Source organism: Alosa alosa, chromosome 13 (genome assembly GCF_017589495.1).
Source record: "Alosa alosa isolate M-15738 ecotype Scorff River chromosome 13, AALO_Geno_1.1, whole genome shotgun sequence".
In the NCBI taxonomy this organism is placed as follows: domain Eukaryota; kingdom Metazoa; phylum Chordata; class Actinopteri; order Clupeiformes; family Clupeidae; genus Alosa; species Alosa alosa.
Window position 1 is genome coordinate 31,312,677 of NC_063201.1, and position 19,824 is coordinate 31,332,500.

Sequence of the window (19,824 nt, forward strand, 5' to 3'; positions counted from 1 at the left end):
TACACGGGGCAGAGGCTGGAGGCCGTGCGGATGCTGCAGTGCGGTGCAGATGGGACGCATTAGAGGTGAGGCGAGGAGAGGCGAGGAGGCGAGGAGAGGCGAGGAGAGGCGCGTCAGGCTGGAGGAGATAGCGCACGCTCAGTGGGAGGGACTCAGGCCTCCGCCAGGCTCTCTGGCCCACTTTACGGCCCTGGGGAGGAAGGAGGCTCTTCAGGTTTTACGGGCCTCCGAAGCGATACACACACTTTAATGCTCCAGCATGTGTGCCGGAGGAGCGCAGCTCCCTCCAAACAGCCCGTCTGTCGCACTCACACACACACACACACACTCACACACACACACACACACACACTCACACACACACACACACACACACACACACACACACACACACACACACACACACACACACACACACACACACACACACACACACACACACACACACACACACACACTCCAGCTCCTGCTCCCCTCGCCACTAGGCTGGCTGGGTTGGCCAGTGGTGACTCTGACGAGAAGCCTGCGGATCCTCTGAGCCAAGCTGTCCGCTCCCTGTGGCTCACCGCAGAGGACAGGCCTCCTCAGCAGGGGAAGAGGAGAGGGAGATGACGAGGAAAGAGAGAGAGAAAGAGAGAGAAAGAGAGAAAGAGCGAGAGAGGCAGACTGGGAGAGAGCCTGAGAGAGCCTGAGAGCAAAGACAAGGCCAACAAAAAGAGGGGTAGGAAAGGAAAAGTGGAGGGAGAGCAGAGAGGGATGGAGGAAGTGTAGAGATAGCGTGAGGAGAGGAGAAGAGAAGAGAGAGGAGGAGAGGAGAGAGGAGGAGAGGAGAGAGGGATGGAGGAAGTGTAGAGATAGCGTGAGGAGAGGAGAAGAGAAGAGAGAGGAGGAGAGCAGAGAGAGCCATGGCCCAGTAGCCGCACAGCCGAGTCCAGTGCACTCTCTCCTGCTCAGATGGCGCAGGGGGTTTACTGCTGGAAAAACTCCCCCTGCTGTCAATCACGGCCTTTAATAAAAACAGAGTATAGCGTTGCGGTCTCGCTCGCTACGCCTGCCCCTCGGAGAACTGGAATGCGAGGGTGTCTGTGGAACTGTGAAAATCCCGCCTTTTATTGCCCTCTGCTTCGGGCTGGAAAATTGGGATCGCGGCAAATCCCATCTGGTGGACATTAACTAACCGCCTGGAGCTCCAGCCACTCATGAAATTAAACTTTTTGGTTCGAAAAGAAAAATGAAAAGCCCTCACTTCCAGAAGGTGTTTAATCAGATTTCCTCTGGGTAGGAAAGACCGGATTCAAACGCTGTCACCCACACCTCACAGACAGTTTGTTCACCTCACTAATAAAAAATGTAAACAAGAGATTGCTCACTCATCTCAGCGTCCCCAGCCAGCCCGTCAGACAGCCTGCAGTAGACTGAGGAGAAGATCCCCTCCCATCACTCCTGACTGACAGCCCAGCCAAGCACTACGGAAAAGCAGTAAGATGCTAGTTGCTGAGGAGAAAAAAAGGATATAGTGTAACTGTTGTCTGGGTATTCATAAGACATGGCATGAAGGAGCAGGAAATTACTCATCTTCTCATTATTCTATTTGAAATCTGCAGCTGTGTGCACCCACTTTTATTTTAGTCAATGACTCAAAACAGTCTAAAAATGAACATCATTTTGGATGCTGTCTTTGTGAAGGCTGGATGTAGTTTGGGGCAACAGAAATACCCTCTCAAACGTCAGATTTTATTGGGGGAGACGGCTGAAATGTGAGTTGGCTCTATTGGCAATACTGCTCAGGCTGAGAAGTCAAATCGATTTGGTAGAATCTGGGCCTCATGCATTGAAAGTGTGCAAACTGCCCCGGCTGCCTCTGGGACTAGTAGCAGATTTTGAGAGTTGTAGGGTGCAGATCCCAGACCAGAGCAGACGTACAGAGAAAGAGCCTGCATGCACATTCCCCCGGTGCCTATACATTACACACACACATGAAATGAACTGCTAAACACGAAAGACTAGGAGTCCACGACAACGACTAACAGAAGAGCACATCATGCAGAAATGACAGAAGAACATAACAGTTGTGAGTTGTGAAGTCTAGACAGAAACATTCTGAGACACAGGCACCATGGAGATCTAGGCACTGAGAGGGGGGCCGGGGACCAGCTAAACCAACCACAAGCACCAGGAAAAATGAAGTGTGACCAACATTGGTCAATCAGGGAGAAACAGCTAACCATCACAGAACAAATTGTTCATTGGAAGTTTCCATTTGGTGAAGTGATTTGTGGGATAAAATGTCATCCTTCTTGGTCTTATGTGCAACTGAGACTGTTAGTCAACACCTACACGTACATCCATACACAGAGAACAGAAATACTGAGACTATCAAAGTTTGATGTTATTTTCTAATGGCAAATACTCTCAAAGTTGCCTATTTACTAACTGATTTGTTCATGATATATGACAGACAAGATGCTATAACTGAACAAAACATATGCACACACACACACACACACACACACACAGACACACACACACACACACACACACAAGCGTGCACACACACACACACACACACACACACACAGACACACACACACACACACTCCTCATCCTTATCTGGTGACCTCCATTCAGCCTGTTCCAGCGATGTCTTCATCTCCCTTCATAAAGCTGCACCTGGCTTTCGCGCTGGTGTCAGGATCAGAGCCTGGGAGCTGCCGGCCTGTAGTGGTCATGAGCCAGTGCAGATCTCCAGACCGCACTGCCCTTCCTGTGCAGGCTGCCCTTGGAGCAGCACAGCCTTTTACAGGGCTCCAGAGCCCCAGTGAGGAGCTCCATAAAGACAGATAAAGAATGCCATCATGTATCAGTGAAACTGTAGCAGGGAGAGGGTTTGTCAGAGAGACTCCACTTGTGTATAGCTAGCTGATTGAGAACACATGCGTTCAGGGGGCCATTCGCACACTTATCAATGGAGTTGTCATGTCAGCTGGAGTCTCCCCAAATTTAGCGGCCCTGATTGACAAAAGATGTGTATTGCAGATGGGACGTTTACCAGAGCACCTATAGAAATGTCCTCCCAGTTAAGAGGCAGTTGTTATGGAACCTCACAAACCTGAGGCTGAAGCATATGGACACTGGCACACGTAAAGCTATCATGTCAACGCAGTCACCTCACGTCACCCCTCTCTCTCTTTCTCTCTCTCTCTCTTTCTCGGGACAGGACTTCCCCAATGTCTGGAGGAGAGGAGGAATGTTCTGACCTTCAGCTGGTGATTGGCCAGAGGAGGAGAGGAGTGATGGTCCAGCATGGCCAACATGTTCACATGGTCCTGATGGAAAACTGAGCGCCGGCCATCACTGTGGACTCAGACAGACCTGCAGATGGAGCTGCAGGATTTCAGACACTGTGGACTCAGACAGACCTGCAGATGGAGCTGCAGGATTTCAGTGGTGGGAGTGGTCAGTTTGAAGTTGACTTTGTTGAGAATTCAACAAAAGTCAAAAGAGTAAATGTATTCTGTGTCTTAATGGCAGTGCTGATATTGGTGGCGGTTTGTGTGTGTGTGTGTATGTGCATGTGTGTGTGTGTGTGTGTGAGTGTGTGTGTATCTATGTGTGTGTGAGTGTGTACAGTATGTGTGTGTGTGTGTATGTGTGTTTGTGTGTGTGTATCTATGTGTGTGTGTGTGTGTATCTATGTGTGTGTGTGTGTGTGTGTGTGTGTGTGTGTGTGTGTGCGTGCATGCATGCGTGAGTGTGTCCAGAAGCAGCCTGTGCTGTGAGTGGAGGTGGTGGAGCTGCCTGAGAGGCCGATTGATTTACAAGCCACTGGGGAACATCTGGAGCCAGCGGAGTGAGGAGCCTCTGGCAGTGGACTCTGCTGGACGGCCCCTCAGAAAACTACTGCACACTGAAGCATACTACTGGTAAATACCATCACTGGTCAATACGCAGGCAATACTGTCAGTGGCTTGGAGGCCATATTCAGCGTGTTTGTTGTGATTTCTACATTTGCAGTGTGCTCCTGAATGCTATTTACTGGATTTCACATGTGCTGAAGAGAAAACAGCTGTTGTCAAAAGAGGATAAATATGTGTGGACATAAAGGAAGATTTATTTGATGTCACTAAAAACAACACAAATTCAGAATTATTACCATGATTCAGAAATACAAGGAATACATTGGAATCAGTGAATGCTGGACAAACCTACAAGGTATTTCCGAAAGTATGACCATAGCGCTCAAATCTCTCACTGCTGCTGGCCCTCAGGCTGTCCACACTGTCCAGTTTATCTGCAGTTGTGCCTGCCGTAGTCCTGCTTATGACTGGGCCAGCCGGACTCCTCTGATGCTGGGGTCCTGGGGTCTCCTCTGTACTCTCAGCCTCAGTGTCCAGATGACGGACTGTGGTGGTGCTCTCGCCTGCATCAGGGACGCCTCTGGTCACCGCTCCTGTCCTGCACAGTCCACATGGACTCGTCCGCTCCTGATTCTCACTCTTGGCAGTGCTGGTGGTGGCCGAGAGCCGGTGACTTCTCACTCTCTCACTCCTGACCTGAGCCACGCTGACCTCCCTGCTCCCTGTGTCCAGGGCCTGCGGGTCCAGGAGCTCTCTGGTTTCGGCGCTGTCTCTGTCCATCACCACCGTCCTGCTCGCAGGTAAGTCCATGTGCACTGCTCTCCTTGTCTGAGTGCCTGGGTGCTCCTCATCCCTAGTGGCTGGGTCCAGTCTGTCTGGGTGACCCACAGCCTTGGGGCTGTCTCGGTCCCCTGCTGCCTCCCTGCGGCTGCTGGAGCGCATGCTGGCTCTCCCTGCCTGTCTTCGCTGAGACATGGTGACTTCCTCACTGTCTGTGTACAGGTCTGGGCGGTCAGGAGCGTCCACAGTCTCAGGACTGTCCAGGTCTACGACCTCTGAGGCCCAGGGCCCGGTGAGTGGCAATACGGCTACTCTTGGGTTTGGTCTCTGAGGTCCGGCGTGGTCTGTTGGCTTCTTGTCTCTGCCGCTGTCTCTGGGCACCATGCTCATTCCCTTCTTGTCCACTGGCACGTCCAGCTCCTGGCTACTTACATCTTGATCGATCACTGGAGCTAAAACACAAATAGATGAGGAAATGAGAAGAGGTTGACCCTCTCCTGTTACACTGCCCTCCAAAACTACTGTCCACTCCGAGACGAATAACATCTTAGACGCACACTTCTACAATCAACAGTTATCTACGAATCATGTTACATTTCTGTCATATGTTTCCTTTTTCCCCATTGCAGTAAGCTATTTGTCCGAGGTCAGCAGCAGGCTGCCATGGTTCCTGAGCTGGACACACACCTGGCCTTGTAGCAGGACGCCTGTCTTCAGCCACTTCACTCTTCTCTGGCACATCAGTCACATCAGCACTGTTATCGGCACTGTCTACTCAATAACGCACAACAAAGGCCACAACAGCACAATGTGTCCCACAATCAAATAGAAGTTGTAATGTAAAATAAATATAGAAAGTAGATAAAAATATGCTATAGTCATCATATTCTAGATAGATAGATAGATAGATAGATACTTTATTGATCCCCAAGGGGAATTCTAGAGATGAAACGTAGGTCTTTTACCAGCTGAGTTGTTGTCCTGGCGTGATGGCGGATCTGATAACAAACAAATGGTTGTTGTATCATTCCAGATGCCATACACCAGTACTTTACCGTCATTTGGCACAACCCAAAGACACTATGCATAGAGTCAAAGACTTTGCATACAGGGTAATGACTGAAGATTCTTTTGAAATCAGATCATAAAGTTTGCCTACCTTTTGGTCTGCTCCTTCTCCCTGGTCTCCTGAAACTACTGTCCTCTAGCAGAGAGACACCAAGACAAGAACAACAGAGTTCACAGATTCATTCATTTAGAGCAGGGATTTGCACTGAAAAAACACCCTGTTCACGCATCATACAGTAACCTAACTACTGAAATGATAGTGGACAGAAACCTAACTACTAAAATGATTGTGGACAGGAACCTAACTACTGAAATGATAGTGGACAGAAACCTCTGCTCTCTGCTGATATGTCCAGTTCTCTTGGATCTATGGGAGCAGACAGAAACACAACAATGATCAATGACCATATCAAATATAAAGGAAATAATCATTACTAATTGATCCCTTTCTCATGTTATTCTTCAACACCTACCTGTTGTCTCAACTGAGTTGCTGCTGTCTTTGGACATTGCATCAATAATGTCTGCATGACAAAAGGCATATAGTCAGTCAGTCAATACATACTGTACATACACAGTATAGAGGATCATAAAGGATATCCTTTTTTACACTGACCTGGCAGAACGGTCTTTTCTGGAGTGATATTAGACATCTCTGAAAAAAGTGAATTGGTACAAACAATGTTTATTCTTTTTTCTGTATTTTTACTATTTCCACACAACACTTTCACATGTAAATGATGTAAGTTATCATTATTGTAGTTAAACATACCAATGGAGTCATCTACTGGACTTGGAGTTGTGCACACTTCTGTGACAATATCTACAATAACATGTACTACAGTAAGATAGGCAATGTTTCTGACATGATAGCTTCCCGTAAGGATCCTGTGTTACACATAATCATACAACATGCTAAAAACAGTTGCTGTGCAATCCTGTACTGACCTGCAGGTGCATCTGAGGGTTCAGGTGGGTCTTCTGGACCTACAGGGCAGAGGAAGGTGTTGCATGTGGACAACAGCATGTATGGATGAGGAAACATTACTATAGCTAACCAGCAGAGAGCAGACTTGGAACTCACTCCCCTCACCCTGTACAGCTATGCACAGCTATTAGGACGCTCAGTCTAAAGCTTTAGCACTGTGTTCAGAGTAGAAAGAATTGCATTTTCCAAAGACATTACATTACATTTGGCTGACGCTTTTTAACCCAAAGCGACACCCAACGAGGGAAACAATCATGGTAAACTACGATAAGGACAAGTTAGTGCAGCAGTGAGTTCCACCTCCATACAGTCAAGTGACCGTTCTAGTCAGGTGGTAAGTGCTAGAATTAAACTGCATATATGTTTGTAAAGGTAGTGGGGAAATCAACACCTGTGAATTCCTCTGGGTTGTGGACAGAAGGATGATTCATATCAAAGGCACCTATAGTAGTAAAGCATTTGGTAAAGTAAAAGAGTGTTAATAGCATATATAGACTAGAATGTCTTAAAATTGAGGTTGTATACTGCCCAAATGTATTTTAAAAGGCAGGCAACAGGCAGTCAAAAATACAAAAAAGTATGCAAAGGGGGAAAATACAAACTTTACCATTTAAAAAGCTAAGAAACTCATCACCGCTGTCTGTGAAAGTAGAAAAGGCTGTGAGGACACAGTGAACGGATTTTACATGCATACTTTCTATTAAATATTCACAGTACAGGGTTGAATATTTGACCATATTTTAGAACACATTTAAAAACAGGAAATGTGTTACCTTTAATTGTTGCAGAGGTGACTACTGTCACAAGAAGCAGAAATGGCAGCGGAAATAACAAAATCCTACACAAAGAAACACTGTAATTAATTGAAGTGCTCGCTGAAGCTTTTCCATTCTGACTTCTTCCACTTTGGCCAAAAAGTAATTCATAGACCAGGGGATATGCATATTGTCAACATTACATCATTACATCTTGGGGATAGCATAAGTCAGCCACTTACCTTTTCATGTTGGGTGCAGATGGTTTAGGCATATAACATGCAGAGGATCATGCGAGTCCTGAGTCTATGAAGGTTTTATACCTGTAGTCTGTCACTTAGAAGCACATGGGGATGAAAAGGACAATAGCCTCACAGATGAGCTGCTAGGGTTACGCTCACACAATGAGTGGGCCAACCCATCCACTGATGCGTTTATGCAGTCAGCAGCAGTTCTTTTGGGGCACATCAAGCTCTTTCACAGTGCATAGTCTGTGGTGTAATACAGCTTCAGCACCCTCAGGACGCAATACTGCAGATTCTACAATTCTGGATCTTGTGTCCTGGTCTTGCCTCTATGATGATCATAATGTTACAAGACACTATATTTTTGCATACACGACTCAACACATAAAGCTCCATTCAAACAAGTGTTGCTTCAGTTTCCACAGCATCACTATTGTGTGTGCAGTTGCCATGCTTACCACTGTGTAAGACGAAACCCTACATCCATGGAAGCAGGCAGCAGGCAGAAACAAGGCACCCCACTCTCCATTCATCCTGAATTACAGGGGCACAGCTACCAGACCAGGAGACGCATGAGTGGCCATGCCTCTGGCTCTCTATAGCTCTCCCTCGCTCTGGTCAGTCTGGGAGCAGCTGGGAGAAAAGGGGTTTCTGTTCTCCTCCCGAGCACAATGACCTGAGGAAACATGACCACAGGAGCTCACTGGTCGCATGTCACAGCACAGACGTAGTTCACATGACGGGCTGGTCAATAGAACATCTATGTCTGTCTATCCATAGAGCAGCCCTCTGCCCAGATAGGAAACCGTGGGACTATTTCATGTGGTTCAGGAACCCACGTCAGTGCACTGATCTATAGCAATCCCTCAGGTGGGATGCTGCCATTTGAATTGCTGAAACAAAATGCAAAACGATCTGAGCTTACTTTCTCAGCAAACTAGTGTTATAGTAGAATATCGACTCCCACTTATCCTTCATCTATAATTGATCTTATACAGAAGCAGATCCTTATGGTTTCACCATAAAACTTACATGCCTCTAATCCAATTATTTTACTGTGTTGATGTTATGTTGATCACAAAACAAGGCAGAAGTAGCCGGTTTGTCATCCATCTTTCTCTGAGTGCAGGGAAGGGAATTAAGAGTTGAGAAGAGACCCAGGTTGTTAAGAATGTTAAGTAAAAAAATGCTGGTACCGGCCTGCTTCGCCAACACAGCTGTGTTCTTCTCTGAAGAACCTGATACATTTGAAACAACTTACAAGTAGACCATTGTACAGAATAGAGCTTGTGAAAATCAAAAATGTGAGGAAAAATCAATTTCATTTTAAGAGGTTCTTAGAGATTGCTTCAGTTACGTCAAAAACTAGGACAGCTTGGCAACCACTTGCACAAAAAAATCAATGGGAGCACTGTACCGCTTATTGAATATTAAAACCCAAGCCATTAACTCATTTCACCAACCCTATGCTGCCACGATATTCTATTTTCATATTAGATCAAGAGCGTATGGGCAGAATCATCTTGAACCTTTCCATGAGACTGAAAATGTTTTAACCTTAACCTAAAACTTTTCAATTGATGCCATGTCTGGATTACTTGTACATACTGAGGCTTCAATGAACCACTAGATGTCAGTAGAGTAACTGGCACTGCACATTTCATCTCGATCGGATCATTGTATTGGCTATCCTAACTGTAGGATGGACAACCCCAAGCTTCTTTTAAGCCACTAAATTAATTACATTCAGGCCTTTAGCATCAGGAGAGAAAGCATGGCTCCCAACACCATGTTCACCGAGTGAGATTATCCAACTTTAAGACTACTTAAATAAAACCAAAAAAAAAAAAAAAACACATTTATGGTGGATTCAGTGGAAAAATCAAGACAGTTATTTTTCTTAAAACAATATATTTTTTCATTGAAATGATTTATAAAACAAGAAAATATTTTAACTGCAAAAGATCTATTGCAAACCTTAAATGATTTAATTTACAATACATTAAGTTATTTCATTAGCTTTTAAATTCTCACACTGATCACAGGCAGGTTTGAACCTTTGTTCAGTCCATTCTAGAACTACTCTTTCACATCAAATATTTCACAAATGACAAGACCAAAATAAGTACAATTTTATGAACCATTTAAATGAATTATAACCTATAGAAAGTCTAAGCATGTAGTAGCACTGGAGTTAAATAAAACCTACAGAATTGCTTGTGTCGTTCGTTCAGTCGGTCAGTCTGTGCAGTTTACAGTAAATACACCACATGCAAATTGTAAAAGGGTGCTTCACCTCTTTAAGGGTTTATTTCTCACACCGAAAGAAAATGTTTAGCACTGGATTGCATCCTCTCAAGAACAAAAATTGTTACAAAAAAAATTCTTCATGGTTATAAATGTCAGCTTAAAACCTTAAAAAGAAAACACACACACTCCTACACTCACATTGACATACACACCAAGAGTGAAAGGAACGCAAAAATTGGCATATTATTATTGACCCTGTGAGCCCAGCACTGGGCAAACACATTTGAACAGTAAGTGGAGGGCGTGGGCCAGGCCTCCATATCCAGGTGTGCTTGTACAGCACACAGCTCCAGCTTCCCACTCCCCCCAGCGCACTGCAGCAGCGCTGCACACCACTGGAGTTGGGGAGGGGGCACACGTCCTGATCAGTGGTATGTGTGCTGCTGCGCTTATGTCCAGGTTCACAGTGTAGAAACGCCCGATAGAAACACTACAGGAGAGGAAAAATAAAAGCCAAAACAAACAAATAATAATAATAAAAAAAAAATAAACAAATGCACAAACGAGAGGATTCACCTAGTTGCAGACAAGAATGTACGTCTGGGACATATAAAATAAATTTTATTATCCTTCGTCAGGTCTACATTGTAATTGCGTTCCTAGAGTCGTTATGAGAGTGAGTGCCCGGAACTCTAACACATCCAGGCAGGTGCAGCAGTATATTTCTTTTGGAGTCCACAACCCTGGTTAAAATGAACGGAGGGCAAGGTGACTGTAGGGAACATTAATTCAGGGGAAATTCTCAACATAATCAGAAGAAGGAGCATGGGCCAGTCACTGTGCCTAGGAGGGGAGGGTTCAGAGGTTAAGAGACAGAGATGGCCAGGTGGGAGGATGGGTGGGTGGGTGTCTGTCTGTGGGGAGGGTCCCTCAGGGCTGCGCTCCGGTGGCAGCAGGGACCTGCGTGGCCAGCGTGTTGGGGGCGGAGATCACGGGAGAGCCAGCGATGTTGGCCATCGGTTGTGTGGTGGAGGTCATAGAGGTGATGCCTGAGAGAAGAGAAGGTCCAGCTTAGCATAGAAACAAAGGCACCAAGTGCTCCATACATTACAGGGTTACACTAGCACACGACTGGCACATCCTTTATGATGACCTTGGGCAGTAACATTAGAGAGATCTGCTAAGTCAGTCCTTTTAGGCAAGTCCCTCCACTCGGCGGCCATATTGCAACGCTTTTTGGGCACTTATCGGGCATCTATTTCAGCAGAAATGTGGGTGCGCAAGGCTTCACAACATCAATCTTGCTCCAGCAGCGAGATCACAACACATGATTGGCACGATGTCTTCACAACACAGCACATGATTGGCTCAATGTATTCACATGTCGACGTTTTGCCACGGAAGGGGTGTGATGTGTAGACAACTGCCATATTGGCGTTACAAACTAACCCCATACATTTCTATGGAGGATTTTTTGAGTGCTGTGTCTCCTCATTAGAAAGTCTCTGGTCAGTCACCCCACTTACCGGCCATCATACTGGAGGAGCTGACTGGAGTGGAGCTGGCAGCCATGTTGGTGGTGGCAGCACCCCGGCCCTGGTCTTTCACTATGGGGTCTGCAAACAAACAGTCAAGCAAACAAACAGTGGTCAGCAACAGTTGCGGTCATCCTTGAACAACCCCTTGCCTTGCACAGCCAGTCTAGTCCAAATATAAACATTATGCATACACAAGTCATCTTAACGAAGCTTCTCTTTTCTATTTCATGCTTCTAACATCCAGTATAATTGACAGAATGTGAGAATGCGTCATGTTGTCTGTGTGAAAGAGAGGCCTACAAAAGTAAGGATGATCCATGGCCTCTCTGGCTGTGAGGCGCGCCTGGTGATCGTAGCGTAGCAGCTTGTCGAGGAAGTCCAGGGCCTCAGTGCTCACCAGATGCTGGTTCTCACTGTGCACAAAGCGCTCCCATCTCTTGCGCGAATGCCTGCCACCGACAAACCATCAAAATATCTGAGCTGCAGGGTAAACTAACCATGTTTACTTTGTAGTCAAAAGAGCTGAAGGAATGTTATCTTGAGACATATAAATATTGAGGAAACCAATTGCTAGCATCTTTACTCACATAAGGAGCAAGCAAACAAACACCCCATATGCCATATCAAACATGACGACTCGTACCTGCCCAGAATGTCATTGAACCGTGGGTCTAACTCGATGTTGTATTTGTCAATGTAGTCATACAGGTCCTCAGTGCCCAGCACCTTTGCAATGCGGACCAGCTGAGAATAGAATGTCCATGCATTATAAAAAAGAACAAGACAAGCTCAATAAACATATCATTTTCACAACAAAAACATCTGTAGCACAACAGGACAAGTCATACCTGATCATAATTGTCATGGCCATGGAAAAAGGGCTCCTTGCGGAAAATCATACTGGCCAGCATACACCCCAGACTCCACATGTCCAGACTGTAGTCGTACATCTGAACATGAATGAAAAGAAAACCTCATCACAAATGCCCATTGAAACATGACATTACAAAATGAATGGTTCTGTTTCACACATAAGCTCAGAAAAACACTGAAGCTAATACAAGCCACCGTAATGTTAACTTGTCAAACATAGATCACAAGCACCCCAGACCATCCTCACCTGGTAGTCCACCAGAAGCTCAGGACCTTTGAAGTACCTAGATGCCACCCGCACGTTGTACTCTTGGTTTGGGTGGTAGAATTCCGCCAAGCCCCAGTCAATCAGACGAAGCTGAAGAGTAATAATTACCACAGTAAATAAAAAAAGTAACGACAGGATGGTCCGAATTTATTATATCCATGCAATAACATATGGAATCCTATAAATACAAAATATCTTAACACTCCACAATCACCCTACCCTGGAAATCCAGAGTTCTCGCGAGAGCACAATTTGAATTGTGCCCGCAAGATACTCTGGCCACGAGCAATGATCCAAATTTCTTCTATCTCTCGAGCGAGAGGGACCAATCAAATCGGTGTAGGCGGGACAAAGGCGAGCTACACTGATGACTGACACTGATGAATTGTTGTGATTGGTCGTAGCGTTATCCAACTGCGTGCAGTGAGAGTTTCAAATGCATGCTTGGTGCCGCCCCTCGAATTGGGCCATTTTCATTACTCGTGGCCAGACCCTTCATCTGAAAGATTCCAGGGTCTGGTTTACCAGGCTACAATCACCCTACATACAGCATTAAACCCCCAATTAACATAGATGCAGCTTAAAAAGGTAACTTAAACACCCTAGTTTGGTGCTCACCTTTCTGTGCTCATGATCGATCATGACATTGTGTGGCTTCACATCTCTGTGCATGATTCCCATACTGTGACAGTAGTCCAGGGCCTGTACATTCAGACATCACAACAATAACAACTCACATATGATCACAACAATACTGAAACCACAAATGTACTTATTTTCTCATGATATAAAATTAAATGAGCTAACTGAAACTGAAACTGAAAATCGCATCTTCTCCCTTTTTTACGAGACACAAACATGACTAAACTTCAAAATTCGACTCCAGTATAAAAGTGTTTGAAGCCAATTCAAGCATGACTTACCTTTAAGATTTCATACATGTAGAAACGAATGTCATAGTCTGATAACGTTTGATACAATTGCTGCAAGGGAAAGAAAAAATAAATCAATAAAATGTAACTGCCTGAGGCACAGCTAAGGTAACATGTTAAGAGATTAGTCTGCATGTAGAGCAGGGTGGACATGCTGGCATTGCAAAAGGAAATAATGCTTTCTTGACTCATTTTCAAATGTTGTGCATAATGATAAAAACTTGCTTATCTTATTTCTATGAGTTTTGTCTTCGTTTACACAATAGTTTTGAAGTTATCATTTAAATACTTTCATTTGAAATGTAAACAGTGTTATCATACATAATAAACGACTGATAACAACTGATCAAAGTGTATCACAACGCAACTCGAACCATATTTTTCATGTATTATTTAGCGGTTACTCATGAAGTTAAATAGTAGTTTTCTGTCTAGAAAAAGAAAACTTCTATGCTTCGACATATTTGTCCCTAAGTCTAAGTGGTAAAGAATGTAAAGTTGTAAAGAATGGGACCAAATACGCTGTAGTGAATGGGACCAAAGTGGGACCCAAGCTGCATCAACACATCCTTAGTAAGCACACATACAGTAATCATCCAGACTTCAACGTGTACTGGACTCTTACCTTAAAGTCTGTGTTGTTCACATGCTCAAAAACCAGGGCTGGAGTTCGGGACTATAGGGTTCGGGAATAAAGGGGAAAAACGGTTAAATGATTCCTTTTAAAATACTAAACTGCATATCACATGCATTTACATTTATTTATTGAACAGACGCTTTTTCCAAAGCAGCTTACATGGTCAATTATATTACAAGGGCATTGTTACATTGTCCCCGGGGTTAAGTGCCTTGCTCAAGGGCACAACGGTGGAAGCTGGGAATTGAACCCACAACTTTTGCATGCTAGCCCAGCTCCTTAACCACTATGCTACCACCGCCCCTATGCACTACCACATAACTCAATACTCAAGTGAATCTACTGAGCATTCCACACAAATTTAACTGACAAGTTCTACATAAATAAGTTAAGTCTACAAGGTGCTGTCCCAAAGTAAGGACTGAGGGAGGGTGCGGAAAGTAGGAAAGAAAAAAGCCAGACCCAGAGAATGGAGAATAAGGCAGGTTCAGAAGACGTGAGACACATGAGCGGACTTCGTATACATTGAGGCACAATATGTGAGGACCATTTTTGCTTAAGGCCAGATTTCTGCTAGAGGAAAGTTGAATGAGATTGTACCTTGAAGAAATGTAAGCTATCAGAGTGGAAATACAGCTGCTAGTATAACTGTTAATGTAGTGGTGTGTATTTAAAGCCTACATATTCTAAATCACTACAGACTGAGGAACACATGAATCCTAAAGATACCCACCACAGGGTCCTTGACGATGTCTAAAAGTGTGATTATGTTGGGACCTCCTCGCAGGTTCTCAAGAATCTTAATCTCACGCTTGATTTTCTTCTTTTTTACTGGCTGTAGGAGAAAAAGACAGACAAAACAGTGTTAAACTATAAGGCATAGGGACAGTAGCAATGATGAACTGGAATATGGATCCACAGAGAAACAGGCTGCACTCAGTAGAACAGTCACATCTACAGTAAATGCCTTGAGTAGAGGCCTACCTTGAGAATTTTGACTACAACCTTCTCATTGTTTGTAATGTTTATAGCCTCAAACACTTCACTGTATTTCCCACGGCCAAGCTTCCGGACCAGCTGGTAGTCATCTTGATTCCTGCAGAGTAAAAATATAATCTCATGAAACAGCAATATGTAGAACATAACATGATCTGTGAGTTGAATTAAAAAGCAGATGAATGGTGCAGTGATGCTACGTACCCCCATTCCACCACATGGGACTCATAATCCCAGTACTCGCGGGGCCTCTGTGTATTTACATCAGGGTAAACTCGGGAGCGGCTGGGCACAGGGCCGGACATGTCGAGATTTCACAGGCTGGGGAGAGGGGAGAGAGAGAAGGCTACACAGTTCAAGACACAGCTAAGGTCAATGATGACACTGCCAGTTTGCTCAGTTTTCAAATCTAACATAGGGCAACACTCCAAATCATATAATTAATAAGGAAAGAAACCACCTTCCCAATTGGTCATCTATCTATAAATGACAGGAACATCTGTCTGTCTGTTTATCTGCGTGTCTGTTATTCGCATATCTCTTGAACCGTTCGTCCAATTGATTTTAAACTTGACAGGTGTCTTGCTACGGGCACGGGTAAGTGCAGTGCCAAGTATGACGTTGTTTAGATAAGTAATGCAAAAGGTATCGTTAAATATATCGGTAAAAGAAGCACACATTGGCTTTCCCCGCTCGACTGTAGCCACTCCCCCTCTCACACAGCGCACCGCACAGGAACCCAGACAGAGAGGGTAAGCGGAGTTTTGGCAGCACTGAATCAGGGCACAGCGCGGGTCAAGATTCAAACTAAACTTCCAATCAGGCTACTTTGGCCGTGAGACTTTGAATAAACAAATGATAAATCTGACTGCAAGGTCTCAAATCGAAACGAGGGATAGGTTAATGGTCTCGAATTTAAGGACGTCTCAGAATGCCATACAGCTAGACAACGAGTGGCAGACAGCGACATGTCACTTATGCTACCAAAAGCTGTTTTTGAGTCACACCGTTGCAAATTTCATACGATGATGCATCATTCCACAAAATGGTTTGTCTTCTCTATCAGGAGATAGAGATCATTTTAGTATCATATTTGCATTTTGTTGGCTTGGGTTTTGTAATATTACCGAGAAATATGCTAACCATAATCCTGCTTCAGTTCCAGACTGGTCAATATAAGTTATGAAAACCTTCGGGACTAACCCCCTTCACTTCTGTTGCAGCACGTTGTGCTCAACAGAGTAGACAGACTCAAGATACAGTCCGAGGAGTTGCAGCTTTATTCAATTACCAGTAGTTGAAACTATGCATAAGTTTCCTTCACAAACTCTGATTTGGTCACTAGCTTTTTCCCAGCTTCTAGCCGTTTATCTGCATTGAGCGTTTACTCCATAGATATGAAAACGGTTCAGACACCCTCCCTGGCCACTCACTCGCAACTCACTGATGTCACGTTCACTTTAAGGTAGCCACATATGTTGTTCACTGCTGTACCATTGAGGACTATGAGTTCTGTCCGTCGTTGGTGGTAGGTAAAATGACTGCAATTAAATGCTGTCCCCTTCACTTTTCACAATTTGTTTTCCAAGAGTAATATTATCGTATCGGTATCGTATTGTTATCGTATCGGTATCGGCCACAACAAACCAATAAATATTGGTTATCGATATCAACCCTAAAAATTCTATATTTAAATTAGATTCGATTCAACTTTATCGTCATTATGCAGAGTACAAGTACAAAGACAACAAAATGCAGTATTGGTGCATCTCTATCTAAATTAATAGAATTTAAAGGCTGGGGAGACATTTTTTCACAAAAATATATTTTCAAGTCTCTTCACCAGCCGTCACTTCTGCAACAATAAACAAAGCCTTTAGGCTGAGTCAGCTTTACCTTAGCAATTTCCTCTGAACAGCTGATGGCAGGTGGAGGAGATGAGATGGCTTTATGGAGTCGCATAGGCTACTGGGGGGGGAAAGTCCAATATTACAATCAAATACCTACTATACACACTTACACAGTCATGTGTTTAAAACATGTTGTGTAGGGGTCAAGTTTAGATGCTCACCTGATCTTGTTTGATACAAAAGAGGACATCCAAACAGTCTAGGCGCAGGGCTTAGTGCTTGAAACGGTCATCACTTCTCTCATGCCTGAGTACCTGGAGCAATGCAGAAACAAGCCATCACACCTCAGTATACAGACTCTATTTTATATTATTATTTATTTATTCAAATTCAAATGCAGATTCTCGCTACTCTGAAGCACATGATGTGAATTTTCAAACCATGCTAATTATCCAGGGCACAAGGTGTCATGTTAGGGGTACTGGCAAAGGTATGGTCTGGTTTAGCAGTGTCTGTCAGGTCAAAGGTACTTGGCTATCTGGTCAGGCAGCATGCAGCTAATCAATATGTAAATATGCAATGGCAAATGTTAAGTATGGACACGACAGAGCTAATTGCATCTTCTATCCTCTGGACCTAATGTTATCTGTCATCATCAGATCAAGCAGCCTCCTCTAACCAACACTTTTCCACTGACGCCAACTTGATTCCATTTTTCTTCCCCTTTGATAATTACACCTAGAAGCATCCAAATGTGTAGATTCACTGATGCATTTAGTTCCTCGTAAATTACACAATTGCCCTTCTTCCCAGTGTTAATTATGTCCTGTGGGAAACTTCTGCAAGGTGGTAGATCACAATTTAGACCTACAGTTCCAGTGTGAATGACCTGACCACGCATTTAAAACGTTTTAATTCCAATACATGTCTATATGGCTAATCCATGCATGCTTATTTCATATTTAGAATCATGTTCTTCGTTTTAAATAGTCTGATTTGTGCAATATAATGCCCCCACGGTGCAACATGTTAACAGCCTTCTATTCTATGCATGGATGTTTAACAAAATGTTAAGTTGGCTAGTAAGCCATTTTCGGTGTTATGGTTATGGGCATGGGTGCCCATTAGAGATTCACCATAGCCGATTAAGTCAGGGGCCATGCACCTTAGTAACCTTATGTCCAACAATACTTTCCATCTACATTCAATGAGCAACGTCATCATAACAATATAAGAACACAATCTTTATCCGAGACAGGACCAATGGCTTCTAGTGTCCCAACTATAGGTCCCAACTAGAATACTAACGTTAGCGAGCTGACTAGAATTATCCAGCACTGCGGAAAGAAGAGCCATCAAATTGGTCTCGTCAAGGATCGGAGGAGGTGCCTCTATATGACATGGTTGCGTTTCACAAACATACATTTAAAGCATCGTTACCAACCAAACCACTTTTGACTACAAATTAATCGACTAATGTCACTTGACTGTCTTTTAAGCAAGTTAACAAGGTTGCACAGATAACGTGCGGCAACCGGCTAGCTAACGTAAGATAAGCTAACCGTAATATTGTTGACACAGAGGCGTTGGCCTGAATTTAAGGGTAAGCCATGTTAATCCTTTAAACCCACTATTGTCATAAAAACACGTGTAAATGAACCCACAGAATAAAACAGAACTTGTCTTTTCGAAGGACCGGCTATGTTAGTTAGCAAGAAATCCTCACTTCACTTGGTTAACGTTAGCTATCGTTTGGCAAGCTAGCTATCAGTAATCCGTTTCGCTAGTGCTAGCCGATGTTAGCTAACGAAATAGCATAACGTTTCTAGTGAAGCCATCGCACAAGCTGTAGGTAAAATGGTCTGCCACGCCTTAGCCATACCTTGAATAAAATATCGGCGATATTACTGGTTCGGTATATGTTCTTCTTCTCTGACAAAATAAACAACCTAAATAAACAAAAATGTTGTTTTTGTTAGTTTTACAATTCGACTAAAATGCTCATAATGTCGTGTTGCATACTACATCAACGCCGGGTGAAAGCCTGACACACTAACGTTACCGCTAGTTAAGGAAGAGTTAGCCAGCTAAGCATACCTAGCAGGCAATAGTATGAAGAAACATACATTCTCATAAAATAACTACGCGTCGCTCAGAAAATGCATTAATGCACATCAACACAATGACAAAGTCTCACTTTGCACAACGAAATTTAGAGTTAAGGTTTAAGGCTTTTGTATGACCCATAGCTAACTAACAATTGGCCGGGATAAGACAGCTAGCAAGCAATGGCTCCACCGTCTAGAATTTTGTTAGCTATCGCTAGCTAGCTAGTGGGCCAGTTCGTCAAACGATATTCCAAGGCGTTCACCTCACACAACTAGTAAATATGGATTCGGGATGTCTGTAACTATTAAAATAAAACCAAGAGGGCTTTCAAAGGTTTTACGGTTTAGGATTTTAAACCACATTACCTCTCGGCCTCTCCCGGCTGACAATATGGCGGACCCCGCAGATGTAGACGATACCATAAGCTAGGGCTAGCCTGTTGCTGGAAGGGGTACCATTTCCGGTATTGCCTATTTGGCCTAAAAAAAAAGTCGGGGATCTCCTCGTTTGACCAGAGGCTTATGGACCCAAATTGATGGTAGATTTCAGTTGCAGCTGCAGTATAAACGTGTGAATTAAAGTAAGCAACAGTAGCAGTCGCCTTGACTAACATTATAATACCTGTTGGTCCTAACTAATCTTTGATAGGCACTGGGCAGATGTGCAGCTGCAGCATCA

The 19,824-nt window shown here is 44.1% G+C and overlaps 2 protein-coding genes across 4 annotated transcripts; both read right to left on the bottom strand.

Moving 5' to 3' along the window:
* Window positions 1-4,091: 4,091 nt before the first annotated feature.
* On the bottom strand, window positions 4,092-7,498 carry LOC125306173. The gene is made up of 12 exons (XM_048261382.1): window positions 7,467-7,498; window positions 7,301-7,333; window positions 7,085-7,135; window positions 6,654-6,692; window positions 6,478-6,528; window positions 6,322-6,360; window positions 6,179-6,229; window positions 6,037-6,072; window positions 5,797-5,841; window positions 5,603-5,635; window positions 5,325-5,408; window positions 4,092-5,089 (listed from the first exon to the last, which is right to left on the bottom strand). The coding sequence occupies exons 3-12, from the start codon at window positions 7,122-7,124 to the stop codon at window positions 4,206-4,208; spliced, it is 1,302 nt and encodes a 433-aa protein (XP_048117339.1). The 5' UTR covers window positions 7,125-7,135; window positions 7,301-7,333; window positions 7,467-7,498; the 3' UTR covers window positions 4,092-4,205.
* A 2,311-nt stretch (window positions 7,499-9,809) lies between these two features.
* Window positions 9,810-19,614, bottom strand: csnk2a1 (casein kinase 2, alpha 1 polypeptide). Of its 3 annotated transcripts, none has more exons than XM_048261672.1 (15): window positions 19,512-19,614; window positions 17,259-17,351; window positions 17,084-17,152; window positions 15,392-15,508; window positions 15,176-15,287; window positions 14,925-15,026; window positions 14,180-14,230; window positions 13,546-13,605; window positions 13,241-13,324; window positions 12,602-12,712; window positions 12,330-12,431; window positions 12,125-12,225; window positions 11,782-11,930; window positions 11,470-11,559; window positions 9,810-10,992 (listed from the first exon to the last, which is right to left on the bottom strand). In XM_048261672.1, the coding sequence occupies exons 4-15, from the start codon at window positions 15,490-15,492 to the stop codon at window positions 10,874-10,876; spliced, it is 1,182 nt and encodes a 393-aa protein (XP_048117629.1). In that variant the 5' UTR covers window positions 15,493-15,508; window positions 17,084-17,152; window positions 17,259-17,351; window positions 19,512-19,614; the 3' UTR covers window positions 9,810-10,873. The 3 variants fall into 3 exon arrangements, with proteins under 3 accessions (XP_048117629.1, XP_048117626.1, XP_048117628.1); XM_048261669.1 differs by having other exon boundaries at window positions 17,084-17,155; XM_048261671.1 differs by lacking the exon at window positions 19,512-19,614 and adding an exon at window positions 18,920-18,992 and having other exon boundaries at window positions 17,084-17,155.
* Between the last annotated feature and the right edge of the window lie 210 nt (window positions 19,615-19,824).